This window comes from Tachyglossus aculeatus, chromosome 12, assembly GCF_015852505.1.
Source record: "Tachyglossus aculeatus isolate mTacAcu1 chromosome 12, mTacAcu1.pri, whole genome shotgun sequence".
In the NCBI taxonomy this organism is placed as follows: domain Eukaryota; kingdom Metazoa; phylum Chordata; class Mammalia; order Monotremata; family Tachyglossidae; genus Tachyglossus; species Tachyglossus aculeatus.
Window position 1 is genome coordinate 11,766,544 of NC_052077.1, and position 16,190 is coordinate 11,782,733.

The following is a 16,190-nucleotide window of genomic DNA, read 5'->3' on the forward strand; positions in this document are numbered from 1 at the left end:
TGATCAGGTCATCTCATGTGGGGCTCACAGTCTTAATCCCCATTTTACAAATGAGGTATCTGAGGCGCAGAGAAGTGAAGTTACTTGCCCAAAGTCACTGGCTCAGTGGAAAGAACACAGGCTTTTGGAGTCAGGTTCAAATCCTGGCTCTGCCAACTGTCAGCTTTGTGACTTTGGGCAAGTCACTTAACTTCTCTGGGCCTCAGTGACCTCATCTGTAAAATGGGGATTGAGACTGTGAGCCCCCCGTGGGACAATCAGATCACTTTGTAACCTCCCCAGCGCTTAGAACAGTGCTTTGCACATAGTAAGCACTTAACAAATACCATCGTCATCATCATCACACAGCTAACAACTGGCAGAGCCAGGATTTGAACCCATGACCTCTGACTCCCAAGCCTGTGTTCTTTCCACTGAGTCACGCTGCTTCTTGCTCATAGTAAGCACTTAACTAATACCATAGTAATAATAACGTGACACAATTACATAACCCAGAAGCAGACAGAGAAGCGGTCTCCCATTGGTTTCCTTCCCTGCTGGGTAACGGCAAAATCAAAGTAGGGGGAGCAAAGAAGCAGCGGTGGCAGTGGACACAGGGATTGGATAAAAACCTTCACCACCCCAGAGCTAAGAGACATGGAGGTTAGAGGTAGGGACATATTTCTTCACCAAACAGGGGGCAAGCATATGGAATCCAATCCTACAGGAAGTCATACAGGCAGAAGACATCAATCGACTCAAAGCATTTAGATCAAGTCACAGACGATACATTTATAACTAGGTTTTTGGAGGGAAAGTTATGGGTATTATCACGCACTACCTTAATCATATTAGAATATCCAACAGTCGAATCCAAGGAGATCCTTTGCTGACATGGTCAGACAAGCAGAGTTCTGGGCAGGTTGGAACACTGGTCTCACCCAATTTGGCAGTGCTTACGTGGTTGGTGAAACTAATTTTTCCGTAGAGAAAGCAAAGTGTGCCCAAATCACAAGGGCTCATCTTAGAGAAAAACTAAAGTTAAGACAGCACTAGCATGGACTGCACCTTATGGTCAACATTGTGGTTTTAGTGAACATGAGCTATTAGCCCAAGCCATTAGAAGCAGTGTTACCAAGTGGGTAGAGCACGGGCCTGGGACGTGGGTTCTAATTCCGGCTCTGCCACTTTTGTGCTAGGTGACCTTGGGCAACTCACTTCACTTCTCTGTGCCTCAGTTACCTCATCTGTAAAGTGGGGATTGAGACTGCGAGCCCCCTGTGGGACATGGACTGTGACCAGCCAGATTACCACGTATCTACCTCAGTGCTTAGTACAGTGCCTGCCACATAATAAATGCTTATATACCATTAAAAAAATCTCAAAGTTCACCCCATTCAGAGGCTACAATTTAGGCATTTCTACCCACAGCCCTCCACTCTTTGGGACATGGGTCTCTCATGACAAAATCCATAGTATAGAAATACAGATAAGAGTGGGAACAGGACACTGAAAAGCATTCCAAATTCAGCCCAGCTACCAAGCATGGCCTAGTGGAGCGAGTCACTGACTCCTGGGAATCAGAAGGTTTAAGTTCAAGTCTCAGCTCCACCACTAACCAGTTGGGAATGCTTAAGCAAGTCAAATAACTTCTCCAGGCCTCAGTTTCCTCATCTGTGAAATAGGATCAAATAGATTGTGAGTCCCACGTGGGACAGGGATTGCATCTAATCTCATAACTGATATCTGCCTCATCGCTTAATGGTAAGCCTTCATAAATGTCATTATTATACTATCAATCAGGAAACACACACGGGGATAACAACCCAGAATCTTTCTAGTGGCAAGTGTAGTTTGTTGGCCTTACCTTGCTGCCCGCAACAAAAAAGAAGTACAATTTGCCAATCCCCCCATATTGTCATCTGGTAAATGACTTGAGTAAGGGGTTGTCAGTCCTGCTAGCACACGTTTTTATTATGTAATTTGGATAGGACCCTAGTAAAGAACTAAGGAACACTTCTGCCTGGATAGAACATAGTCCTTGAGTGAGATTAAATAGATTAGGAAGAAATGCTTATGCACAGGGACATGGTTTTAGTCAAGGTGAGAGTTCTCTAACATGAGGTTCTTCCAGAACACAACCACTGTATTCTAGCAGTACTGACTGAACCACTAGTTTAAGCTACGGGAAGATTCTGTGTTGTTGTTTTTTTCCCAATCCGCCGCCTTCAAGTGAGCTATTAATTACTTTCAAAACAACAAAAATTGTAACTGTTAGATTTTTGCCTCAAGTTGTTGTGAACGATAGGCAACCACTTGCAATTGAGTGGGTTGAGAGAAGGACCCTTCATCACACCAACTTAATGGTATTAGCGACAGTAATCAGATAGCCCAGAAGTCAGCAGACTTTTCTTACTTGTAGCCAAGTTGTCGGCAGACAACAGCTGCATCCTTATCAGTCCATCCATCATCACAAATTGTGCCCCACTGGCCACTGATAAAAATCTCCACGCGTCCTTCTTTCTTATTTTCTCCATCCATCAGCCTGATAGGAAGACCTGAGAATAAGTTACAGCTGTCATCGCAGAAAAAGAGTGAGAGCAAAAACCAATCCACTGACGCTATTCAATAATACAATCACTCTTTGAAATTCAAATACTATGAAAAATGCTCTCTACTACTAAAAATGCATTCATTTGTTATAAAAGTAAAACCCTTCTTTTCATTTCAGCTGTACAGTGATTTGTATAAACACTGCCATTCCATCATTTTTGTGGATTTAGTTTTTCAATTTCAGTTTTGGAGGTGTGCTCTGTTTCAATTAATCAATTATATTTATTAAGTGCTTACTGCATGCAGAGAACTGTACAAAGTGTTTAGGAGAGTGCAGGATAACAGTAGTAATGCTCTCTGTAGCTTCCTGACCAATGAAAAGAATGTGGATTACAAGTCAGGCAACAAAAACTGGGAATCAGATGTTTACAGTGAGAAAATGTTGATGTTAGCTTTTGCCTTCCTTGAAGTTTTTACCAATATAGGGAGTGATTACTGGAGACCAAAGTCTCTGAGTTCTTTAAAAAACAGAGGAGTAAATATCAGCTATGCCTTGGTGAAATGAGGCTATATAAATTGGTTTTTATGACTTTCTGCTGTGATTCTAATCGATAGTAATCACTTGGAAACAGCAATTCTTTCCCGGTGTCCTGAGAAGATAGCATTACTAGAATAATTTCCACTATTTCTGTTGATTTGCAATTGTGTATTAGTGAGTTCCGCAAACACAAAGAAATATACAACGTCATCCAGAAACAGCAACTATGTTAAAAAGTTCACTTCTCAAGTTTAAATTTAGGATCTAAAACTGGTAACCCCCTCGTACATGGAGTCTGAAAAGCCCCAATATTACATCAAATTTATATTTCGACCAAAACAGAAAAGAGTTCCCAGTGTTTACATCACTACTTCATTTTCTTGTTCTCTGTGCTTCTAAAAACATATTTTCAGTTGGGGGGATGGGGGCAGGGGGGTGTCATTGTCTCCTTGAGAAAATACTATTGTGGTAATATGATTCTGTTCCCAGAGGAACACCAACTGAAATGCTGGAAGTCTTCCTTTGTTAGCAAAACCATATTTCTCCATAAAAGTATCTTAGTAAAAGACACGCCCTGTCTCCTGAGATTAAGGCAAAGATGATAATGATTAAGTGCATGTATTTTATTATGGTTGTCACCCCTATCTTGCTCAATTTTCAAATACATGCAGAGGTCTAGAATTAAAATAACGTTCAAATGAACCGAAAGGATTATCTGACCTGTCCCATGTGGATGAGCTTAAATTAAAGCGGCCTATTCAAGAATTCAGATTAGTATGTACGTTTTGGCTCGAGTGATATATACAGATGGTTTGCATCCATGATCTTAATTCCTGTTATTTTGGGTCTAAGAGGACACACTTCTAAGAAACCTGCCATTTCTGTCTCACCCAGTTAACTACTGATCCTGAGACCTCTAAGGAATAATAAATCTTCCACCAACGAGAATGCAAAGGCAGAAGAGAGCAGCCAGAAGTTCCCTTTCTTCCCGATGAGGCGAAAGGTCAGTGTTGAGATTCCTCTTGGTTTCAAGGAGAAGATTAGGAAATATTTAGACTGTGGCAAATCGTGAAAACATGCAGTACTTGACAATCAGTAGCTTTCTGTATTTTGAAGCTGTAAAGGACTGGGGAGATGCCTTAATGGAGGTTCAGAGAGAAAGCAGCTGTCACCTTCTGAATATACGTGATAGGTCTTTGTGTGGCTCCATGGAAGGTGAAGTGTTGAGAAAACGGCAGATTCTCAGGTCGGTAGAAGAAGAGGAGGCCCCAGCTGCCTTAATCTAATGGAAGACAAGCATGTGGAGTGGGAGAAGACAAGAAACAGCTACTGGGCCCAGATTTGGGGAGGGGATGGATGAGTTATTAATTCTGTCCTGGAGGCCTCAGTAGAGAGCGAAGTATAATCCAGCCTTGGAGACCCGGCAGAGGCTGGACAAGGGAAGGAAGGTCATGGTAGTGGCAGAGCAGAGCTGGGAGCCTCAGAAAAGGAGGCTAATATGGGAAAAGGAAAAAAAGATCGCTGAAGTGACTTGGTTATACAAACCTTCTGAGAGGGGAGCCCTGTCCAGACAGCAAAAATGAAATAAAGAGGTACTCCAAAGAACTCCAAAACCCTTATGTATTTATACCCATCCTCAGTCCTTATGTTTGTATATATGGATACTCAATTGCACAATCAGTTATTTATTCAAATATCTCATCCTGTTACACTATGCTCCTACCTATTCTTTGTTTGTTTTTATGGTATTTGTTAAGCACTTGCTATGTGCCAGGCAATGTACGCAACACTGGGATAGATACAAGCTAATCAGATTGGACACAGTCCATGTCCCACATGGGGTTCACAGTCTTCATCCCCGTTTTTCAGATGGGTTAACTGAGGCTCACAGAAGCACAGAAGCAGATGAGTGGCAGAGCCAGATTTAGAACCTAGGCCCATGATGTATCCATTAGGCCACACTTCTTATCGATTATATCCTTGTTACTCCTCCTGCTCCAATCACCTGTGTCTTCCTGTCTCTCTCCTTTAGATTATCCTTTCAGGATAGGGCCTTTGTCTTTGAATTCTGTGGCATTCTCCCAAAGCTCTTAGTACAGTGGTCTGTATCCAATAGGTAATCAATAAATATCACTGATTGAGCTCTGTGGGTGGAAAGATATGGACTGGGGGATATGGTACATTTTGCCTGTTAAGGTTTATTGTGGTAGGTCTCTGTGGGAATCCAGCTTGGTGTATGTTCTGAGCATAACAGTTCAGAAAGAGAACAACAGTTTTATTCCGGACATCTGGCTCTCACTGCAAACTCTTCTCCTTTATTCAACCCACAAATTCAGTCTGTCAAATCCCATCGGTTCTTTCTTTATTATGTCTCTAGAATCCATGAGAAGCAGTGTGACCTAGTGGATGGAGCATGGGCTTAGGAGTCGGAAGGACCTGGGTTCTAATCCTGACTCTGCCACTTGTCTGCTGTATGACCTTGGGCGTCACTTCTCTCTGCCTCAATTCCCTCATCTGTAAAATGGGGATTAAGATTGAGCCCCTCATGGAACAGGGACTGTGTCCAACCTGACTAGTTTATATCTACCTCAGTGCTCAGTACAGTGCCTGGCACATAGTAAATGCTTAGTAAATATCATTAAAAAATAATTATAATTATGGTATCTGTTAAGCACTTACTATGTGCCAGACACTGTAATAATAATAATAATAATAATGATGGCATTTTTTAAGTGCTTATTATGTGCAAAGCACTGTTCTAAGCGCTGGGGAGGTTACAAGATGATCAGGTTATCCCACGGGGGACTCACAGTCTTTAATCCCCATTTTACAGATGAGGTAACTGAGGCACAGAGAAGTTAAGTGATTTGCCCAAAGTCACACAGCTGACAATTGGCGGAGCCGGGATTTGAACCCATGACCCCTGACTCCAAAGCCCGTGCTCTTTCCACTGAGCCATGCTGCTTCCCTTCTGCTGTACTAAGCACTGGAGTGAATTCAAGCAAATCAGATTGGACACAGTCCCCACCCCACATGGGGCTCAGAGCCTCGATCCCTATTTCACATGAGGTAACAGGCCTAGAGAAGTGATGAAGCTGGAATTAGAATCCACCCCTGCCTCTCCAAACTGCTGTCATGCTGAGCCATTCATTCACTCAATCGTACTTATTGAGCACTTACTGTGTGCAGAGCACTGTACTAAGCGCTTGGGAAGTACAAGTTGGCAACGTATAGAGACGGTCCCTACCCAACAGCAGGCTCAGCCAAGCACTTATCATATCCTGCCTCAACTACTGCAACAGCTTCCTCACTGATCTCCCCACTTCCAGTCTCCCCCTACTTCAGTCCATACTTTGCTTTCCTGCCCAGATCATTTTTCTAAAAAAAAACCCAAAACAAACAAAAAAACTTATTCAGTCCACATATCTCTAGTCCTCAAAAACATCCACATCAATCTTCCACTTAAACAGTGCTTTTAAGGCAGTCAGTCAGTTCTCCCTCTCCTACCTCACTCATCACCCACTACAACAATGCTCTCCCACTTCACTCCTACGATACCAACCTTCTCACTGCACCTAATTTCATTGGTCTCACCAACAACCCTTGCTCATATAAATAATAATGATAATGATGACATTTATTAAGCGCTTACTATGTGCAAAGCACTGTTCTAAGTGCTGGGGAGGTTACAAGGTGTGATCAGGTTGTCTCACGGGGGGCTCACAGTCTTAATCCCCATTTTACAGATGAGGGAACTGAGGCCCAGAGAAGTGAAGTGACTTGCCCAAAATCACACAGCTGACAATTGGCGGGGCCGGGGTTTGAACCCCTGACCTCTGACTCCAAAGCCCGGCCTCTTTCCACTGAGCCATGCTGCTTCTGGCCTGGAACTTCCTCCCTTTTTGTATATGCCAAACCATCACTCTACCCATCTTCAAAGTCTTACTAAAGTCATACCTCCTCCAAGAGGTCTTTCCTGAGTATCCCCTCATTTCCCCGACTATCCCCCCACGTGTTCTCTGTTGCCTATGCACTTGGATCTTTACTCCTTACACGCTTCGATTCTCTTCCCACCCCAGCCCCACATTATCCTTAAGCAATTTGATACTTACTCCATCCCAGCCACAGCGCTTACAAACATATCCTTATATGTTGCCTTCCCCTACCTGAAATTTATGTTAAAAACTATCTCCCTCACTAGACTTAAGCTCTTTGAGGGCAGGAATTACATCTGCCAACTCTATTGAATTCTTCCGAGTGCTTAGTACAGTGCTCTCCAAGCAGTAAGGCTCAATACTGCTGATCAAATCAGGGACGGTGATATTAACACAGAGTTTCCCACTGGGTCTTTTTCACTATTCATTCAATTGTATTTATTGAGAGCTTACTGTGTGCAGAGCACTGTACTAAGCGCTTGGGAAGTACAAGTCGACAACGTATAGAGACGGTCCCTACCCAACAATGGGCTCACAGTCTAGAAGGGGGAGACAGACAACAAAACAAAACATGTAGACAGGTGTCAAAATCATCAGAACTAATAGAATTAAAGCTATATGCACAAGAATTAAAGCTATAATGTCAGTGTGGGTGCCAGGGAGGGGACTGGAGAAGAGCCACTTGCTCTTTTAGCTGGGCCAGAAATTGGATGCGCCCCCACAGCCCCCTGGGCTCGGTGTGGGCAGGAATGTATCTGTTTGCTATGTTGTACTCTTCCAAGTGCTTAGTACAGTGTTTTGCATGCAGTAAATAATAATAATGATAGCATTTATTAAGCGCTTGCTATGTGCAAAGCACTGTTGTATGCGCCGGAGAGGCTACAAGGTGATCAGGTTGTCCCACGGGGGGCTCAGAGTCTTAATCCCCATTTTCCAGATGGGGCAAGTGAGGCCCAGAGAAGTTAAGTGACCTGCCCGAAGTCACACAGCTGACAATTGGCAGAGGTGGGATTTGAACCCGTGACCTCTGACTCCAAAGCCCTATCTATGATCTGAATTCCTGGTATTCAACCATCTAAATAAGAAAAGAAAGATGGAAACTGATTGTGAGCAGGTATTTAATGGCAGCGGATCATAGGGCTACTTTAAGCTAAAAACTCTCAGAATTCCCACATACGCTCGCCACTGAGAATGTTCCAGGGCCAAGGAGACAGTCACTTTGTGCAAGATTTGCGTGATCTTGACCCTGGAAGGCCGTTCCACATAAAACACATCATGATCACGATGCAGCTGAAAGAGAGGGGCGGAGAGAGGAACTCCATCATCTGGGCTCCAAAGCCTTTTCCTAGGGTGGCTGGAGAAACTGCAGCTAATTGAAACCTGAGGATTAGGCAAAACAAGCAGCCACCTTACCCAGGGAAAGTCTGTGAACGTTGTTGTCTGGGTGACAAGTGATTCCGATATCTTCCCGATGGCTGCAGTCGTGTTTACCCCATTCGCGCCTGGAACACTGAAAGAAAGAGGACTCTTTTCCTGAGCAGCTGACATCATCCAACAAGATGGGCCCCGGGCTTTCTTCAAAGCGACTTTCTGGCACAAGTTTGCCAAACCTGGAGCAACAGAATAGTCATTTGTTAGAGTGCTTCCCCTTCTTAACTGGCATTTAACTTCTTGTGGGGTGAGGTTGGGGAGGGATAGAGATATTGCCCTGTTCTCTACAATGAGGTGGACTGAGTAATCACGACAGACAAGAAAACTGCCCCAAAGAACACAGTAATGGGAAATAAAACTTCTTCCTTGATCATTTAGTGGTGGATTGTCTAATCTGTGGGTTGCTTCATCTTCTGGTTTGCACAGCCTCAAGTGATTTTAAAATGAAGGCAGAAGACAGGATGATAATAATAATAATAATAATAATGGCATTTGTTAAGCGCTTACTATGTGCAAAGCACTGTGATGACAAATGATGTTCAAATTCGTTAATTTCAATAATTTATTTCCAAATCTCAGAACAGTCCTAATCCTGACAAGAACTGATTTAACATTTCTGCAATGAGACTATTAAAAAGAGGTCCTTTTATCTGGTTTTGTTCCATGATACAGTGATGATTCCTTCAGAAAATCAGCTGTAGAGATGTTAGGATTATACTTTACAAATAGATTTGGTTTGGACAGGAGCTGGACAGAAATTTTATTTCATGTTACCTGCCCGGGCTTAGCTCACCTGTCTGCCAGTGACCCAAAGGGTGGGGGTGACCAGAACAGCCCCCAAAAGTCAATCCCTTTAATCCTGACTACCCTATTGCTTCATTGTCATTAAGGAGCTTTGTCTCTGTGTCTCTGTTTCCATTTTACTGTCAGCAGAGCTCAGATTGCTTCCTGCATATTAGAGAAAAGGAAGGAGGTTCTCCTGAGAGGGGACAAAAGGGGCCCTTTGAAGATGTCCCTTCCTGTTAAACTTCAGGCAGGAAAAAGGTGTAAGCTCAGGAAAGCTGTAGACTGTGAGCCTGCTGTTGGGTAGGGACCACCTCTATATGTTGCCAACTTGTACTTCCCAAGCGCTTAGTACAGTGCTCTGCACACAGTAAGTGCTCAATAAATACGATTGAATGAATGAATGAATGAAAGGCCATGTGATCAGGCCCCAAACAATCAGGGAGGATGAGAACTGGGGCAGGTCTGGAGCTATAGTGAGTGAGCAAACAGGCAGGGAAATTAACACTAAGTTTTTGCATTCCTTTCAGGGGCTAACACCTTTGGGGAAAACAATAATGGAAAGATAGAGTCAGAAGCATCTTCTGCCAGGCCTGAAGTGAGGCAGAGCCCTTCTGATTGTGACCTGGTATGTGCTAAACTTACGGCAAATTAATCAAGCGTCCAGGCTGACCTGGACAGACAAGTTGATAGATTTTTAATGGGGCCAGACATTTGGGGCTTGCTCGGTCAACTTAAAGTGAGTTAATCTTGCTCATTTGTCATCATTAGGAGGTTATAGGCATGAAACAGAAGGACGCAGAAAGGAAAAAAGAGCTGCGGGGGAAGCGGGGAAGGGCACACAGGAGTTTCCATTCAAGACTTAGTACAAAGCCATCCGTTCCAGACACTTTAGCCAACTTGGTCTAAACTCTGGAATGCATGTATGCATGTGGCCCACATGAAATAGATTTCCCTTATAAGTGCCATGACTTCAGACCTCAAGCGGGTGAGGTCAGGGGTCAGCTCCAAAGGTCATTTCATCACAAGGAGGATTCTTTTCCTCAGCCTGAAAGTGATCATTATTACCCGTGGTCCAGAAGGAGGAATAGTGCAATACAAAAGCATTTATCATTGAACTCTTCTCAAACCCAGTTCTGTGATGTCAGACATCAACATTTTGGCCAATTACGGTATAAAGGTGACGTTGTTCTGGGGTGATAAAAGACTGTGGTTTATGAAAATAGCCGGGCGAGGGCAGGGCTCACAAAGGACATGGCAGAGCTGCTCCTTCTCCAGAATTCCATGGCTCCTTACACATGGTGCCTCCGTTGCCTGATTTGAGGCGAGGTGGAGATGTTTAAATAGTGGGAAGAAGCTGGAGATTTCAAGTGGCAGCAGCAGCACAGGACCGAAAGCAGTGGCAGCAGATCCAGAAGTGACAAAGGACCCTGCACCCGTAGAATTAATCCTATTTGCCTCCAAATAATGGTGGGACAGACAGGATGTCTTGCTAGCTCTGCCAACCGTCTGGCACGTGTCACGTCAGTATTAAGAAAGAAACTTGGGAAGACACAAGAGAAATAGAAATGACTTCCACCTTCACAAATAGGCTAGCAAAGTCTCTTTGTCACCTCTAGAAATCAAAGGGGAACAAAATATTTAGTGGGAGCTGGAGGCAGGTGGAAATTATATCTTGTTCGATGCTTGAAACCTATCACAAGGAGTAGAACATACCTTCTTTTTATCTCCCACATTAACCAAAGAGTGAAAATGAGGTTAGGGATACTTATAGTTTTCAGGAATGATTGGGCAATGATGCATCGGATATTCGACTGCCCCATAGAAACGGATCTTACTTAAATCCCAGCTGCCGACAAACCACCTGTGTATTCAGCTCGGTCCACCCGTCATCACAGACCGTGCCCCACTGTCCGCTGTAATGCACCTCCAAGCGTCCCTCATGACTGCCTTTCCCACCTGCTAGTCTGATGGCACCATCTGTGGCATTAACAAGTAAGAAAGAAGGAACAGGAGTAAGTCAGTTCTCCAAATTTAGCCCAAGGGATCTTTTCATCTCATCACAAAGCAAGGTTAGATTAGCCCGATCCGTCCAAAGAACGATGATAAGCAGATGTAGACCGTAAGCTTGCTGTGTGCAGGGAAAGTGTCCGCTAAACTATGTTGCACTGTGATCTCCCAAGTGCTTAGTACAGTGCTCTGAACATAATAAGCACTCAATAAATACCACTGATTGAATCATTTTTGTTTTAGTTCATGTCACTAACTTTGGCTTTGGAGAGCTTTGTTTCTTCCTCATTGTTTAGAACAGATTCACTGGGTTAGTTCTGCTCATATGTCCTTTAAGACACAATCAGGGCATCATGATGTTTGTTTCTAGTTCGCTGTCGATCCTCTTATCGATGCCCTGCCTCTGCCTTGGAACTCCCTCCCCCTTCGTATTTGACAGACCACCTCTCCCCCCACCTTCAAAGCCTTATTAAAATTACATCTCCTCCAAAAGGCCTCCCCTGACTAAGCCCTCATTTCCCATACCCCCGCTCCCTTCAATGTTTCCCTTGTACTTGGATTTATGTTTATTCACCCCATCCTCAGTCCCACAGTACTTTTATGTACATAACCGTAATATATTTTAGTGTCTGTCTCCCCCTCTAATCTGTAAACTCCTTGTGGATTGGGACGTACCTACCAACTTTGTTATATTCTACTCTTCTGATCACTTAGTACAGAGCTCTGCATGCAGAAAGTGATCAATAAATACAACTGATTGATCAAAGTTTTCATTCAAGCGGTGTCTTTTATTATGAATAAAACACACTTATTTTTAGCTATTTAATTATTTTCCCTTAAGTAGAAGAGCAAACCTGAGACCCTGGGAGGGCTGGAAAAATAACTAAATGATTCTTCCTCTCAGGAAAGTATTACATTTAGAAAGTGTTATGACCCTTCCTTGTAACTGCCCCGTTGAGTCCTACCTGTAAATGTCAGACAATTCAACTCAGAGAGAGGGATATGGTGTAATTGGATTACAATTCAGAAGTTTCAAATGCAAACACTTGGAAAGACAGCAGGGAAGCATGGACTGAAAACCGCTGCATTTGATGAAAAAATTGTCATTCCAGAGCATTTTACCAGCCCTTAAGAGCTTCAACCCCTGATTTGTATATTGCACAGGTTGTGAAAATGCGTAATATATATGGTTTCTGCCACTGAAAGTCGTGGAGTAAAGTTTCATTTAGGAACTCCAGGAGTACATTTTAGAAAAGCCTACTAGGAGTTCTCCTAGAGTTCCACAGGTTGTGAGTTTGAGCCACCAGTAACACTAGCTAACAGTTGAACAAAGCAGCTTCCATCTGGGAGAAACCAAGTGGATTTTGCTAGTGGTCTTCAATGGAGCCCATCATTAAAAGGTACCGGATTTTCTGGAGCTCATACTGAGACCAGATGAGATCGGGGAGCAAGAGGCAGAAAGGGAGACAGAGACAGAGAAAAAGAGTGAGAGAGAACAGAAAAATAGGACAGTACTTCAATAAACATTCTCACCTTTCCCTCTGCAGCAGTGCAACTCTAGAAGTCACAGAGAGGGAAACCAAGTAGCCCGGCCCCTTCCCTTGGTTCTGTTTGAAGCAAGCGCATGACCAGCCAAATTGTTGTCCCAACAAGCTGAAGATGGGACTGCCCCTACCCAATCTGCCCTCTAATCACAGCTCCTAGAGTCACAGGAAGGCGTTGAGGGGAGAGGCGCAGCAGCAGTGAACCTGCTGACAGCCTGAATCGCTAGCAGCGAGTCCAGTAATCTTTAAAATTCTCTTGGGAGCCCTCAGGGACAATGCTTCATGCTGGAGATGGGGGAAATGCATTTCCCCTCCACGTTCAAACAACGGAAGCATCTCGGTCCAGACTTTGGCACCATTCTCCCTCCCACCCCCGACCCATTTGCTAAGTATTTTCCTTGTGTATTAATAATACAGAAACATCCCAGGCTGAATCTTCACAGATCACAGCGGGACATAATTCAGTGCTTAACAGGCTTGAGCTAAAAGAAAAACTCTATAGGAAAATGCAAAGCTTGTCCGGGGTGCAAAAATATCTACTGACTATGTGCTAGAAGAGAACATTCAAGAACTGACTTGTCCTTGATCTCTAAGTGCCTGTAGCCAAAAAATGAAAGCATACAGGGAATCAACCCAGGACATTTTTGTTTTTGTCTGGGTTGGGAAGATGGGCAGAATAATTTGATTTTAGGGTATTTAGGAGAGAGCAGGTTGGTGTGCTACCAGGTGGGGTTTTCCTACCTGTCAGAGGGGTACAGGACACGCCAGCATCTTCTTTGTGACCACAGTTGTGTTCTCCCCAGGAGCTCTTTGGGCACTGTTCTATAGAAAGCTCATTTCCAGTACAGCGGACTTCATCCAAGAGCACCGGACCAGAGCCTTCTCCAAAGTAGGCCTGGCTCCATGCCTTGGCAACGCCACTGTTGACATGGGTAAAACAAAAAAAGACAGATTACCAAGGGGCTGGGTTCCCCAGGGACTGTGAAATCTTAAGCCATTTGGCATTCAATTGTTTCGTATGGTACTTGTTATTATTAGTAATAATAATAATTGTGGTATTTGTTAAGTGCTTACTATGTGCCAGGCACTGTTCTAAGCATTGGGGTAGATATAGTATAATCAGGTTGGACACAGCCAAGGTCCCAAATGGGGTTTACGATCTCAATCCCCATTCGTTAAGTGTTTACTATGTGCCCGGCACTCTACTTAGTGATGGGACTGATACCAAAAAATCAGGTTGGACACAGCCTCACATGGAGCTCGCAGTTTTAATCCCCATTTTACATATGAAGGAAATTGAGGCAGAGAGAAGTGACGCCCAAGGTTACACAGCAGACAAGAGGCAGAGCCAAGGTCATTCTGACTCTCAAGTCCATGCTCTATCCACTAAACCATGCTGCTATTCAATTCTGGAGTAAACCAGCTCCATGTGATGCCTAACTCTACAGAGCTAGGTAGATTTCTCTTCCTTCCCCTTCACTTTTGATAGACCACCACTCTCCACACCTTCAAAACCTTCTTAAAATTCACATCTCCCCTAAGAGCTTCCCAGACGGAGCCCTTTATTTCTCCAATCTGCCCTCCCCTCTGTGTCAACTTAGTTGTGTAGCCTTTAAATAATCTGATATTCACCACAGCCCCTCACGACTTTGTCTTCTTATTCTCTATGATTTCCCCCCCTTCATAACCTATTTAGATGTCTGTCTCCCCCTGCAGACTCTAAGCTTCTTGTGGGCTAGGATTGTGTCTACCAATTCCTTTGTATTGTGCTTTCACAAGTGCTTAGTACAGTGCTCTCTGCACCCAGTAAGCACACAATAAATGCCACTGATTAATTGATGTTCCTTCTGAAAGAACACATAGCCTTTAAAAATAATTAGAGAATATAACATGCAAATTTAACCCACTTTCTATTTAAAATTCCATCAGGTTGCCAGGGGTTAAATATGAGCCCAACATCTACCTGAGCACTAGAATATTTCATTCCTGTTATCGGCATTCATGTACATACTTACATTCGTATTACTATATTTGCTGAACATTCAATCATCTGTTCACCTGGATGAATTTGTACCATTTCCTGCTTTATCTTTGTTTTTCCTACAGATTTCACTATCTGTAAATCAGTTATGACTGTCTCCCCCTTTAGACTCTATGCTCTTTCAGGGCAGGGAACACATGCCACACTACTCATATATTTTTGCAAGTGCTTGGTAAAAATAATAATGGTACTTGTTAAGTGCTTTCTATGTGTCCAGCACTGTTCTAAGCGCTGGAATAGCTACAAGCTAGTCACAGTCCCTGTCCCACATGGGGCTCACAGTCTTAATTACCATTTTATAGATGAGGTAAGTGAGAGGCACAGAGAAGTTAAGTGACCTGCCTAAGGTCACACAACAGACAAGTGGCAGAGTCTGCATTAGAACCCAGCTCCTTCTGACTCCGATGCCCACTCTCTGACCACAAAGGCAATGCTGCTCCTCTGCTTCTCTCCACCCCTCTCCAAAAGCCAGCTTCAGCAAGTTGAAAATATCAAAAGCAATTCTTTATTTATTCAGAGAGGTTTGCCCGTTTTGAAAGGTTATATGGCCTCAAGGATGAGGATCAGGAAATAAAGCGTGAAAGCACTCAGGAGCATCACTTCTGACAAAGGGGATGTGCTTCCCCGCTGGAATTTGCCAAGGCAAATGTGAAATGTAATCTAAAGCTGCTTAGAAACCTAGCAGAACATCTTTCCCACTCTATTTTCACCCCAACCCCTTAAGGAACTGTGATTTTGTCAGCAAATACTTTTATCCAAACTATATTTCTTGGAAAAGTGACCTCCCTACAGCTCTAACTTTTAGATCTTCCACCAAACTCCTAAGTTCCTATTTATAGTCACCAGCTTTGAGCTGAGAAGAATATCCCCAACTCCCTGTGGAGGCTTTAAGGGGGACTTCTTTACTTAAAGACTGGGAAAAGAGCGACTGGCACTGGAAGAAGCAAAGGAAGTCTGTCAGCAGGCAAATAGCACTGAGAAATGAAGTTGTTTTTCCTAAAGCAAAGAACCAGGTTTAGATTTTTCTTTAAGTGGTATTTTTTATGCGCTTACTTTGTATTAGACACTGTACTAAGATCTTACAAGATTAAGCAGGTTGGACTGAATCCATGTCCCATTTGGGGCTCACAGTCTTAATCTCCATTTTACAGATGAGGTAACGGAGGTACAGAGAAGTTAAGTGACTTGTCCAAGGTCACACAGCAGACAAGTGGCGGAGCAGTGATTAGAACCCAGGTGCTCTAACTCCCAGGCCTGTGCTCTTTCCACTAGTTGACACTGCTTGTTCGAAGACTCTTTCCTAAAACCTTAACAGGATTCTCTAATCAAAAAACACAGGGGGGAAAATATGCATTATGGAAGAGCTGAGTATATCC

General features: G+C 43.5%; 1 protein-coding gene across 1 annotated transcript in view; it reads right to left on the reverse strand.

Annotated features, from left to right (window-relative positions):
- Positions 1 to 16,190, reverse strand: part of PRSS12 (serine protease 12) — a 73,656-nt gene that overhangs the window by 26,895 nt on the left and 30,571 nt on the right. The window contains exons 5-8 of the mRNA XM_038755044.1: positions 13,515 to 13,693; positions 11,058 to 11,199; positions 8,419 to 8,615; positions 2,396 to 2,537 (exon numbers count right to left, since the gene is read on the reverse strand). Coding sequence (XP_038610972.1) covers positions 2,396 to 2,537; positions 8,419 to 8,615; positions 11,058 to 11,199; positions 13,515 to 13,693 — 660 coding nt within the window. The remainder of the gene's footprint in view (positions 1 to 2,395; positions 2,538 to 8,418; positions 8,616 to 11,057; positions 11,200 to 13,514; positions 13,694 to 16,190) is intronic.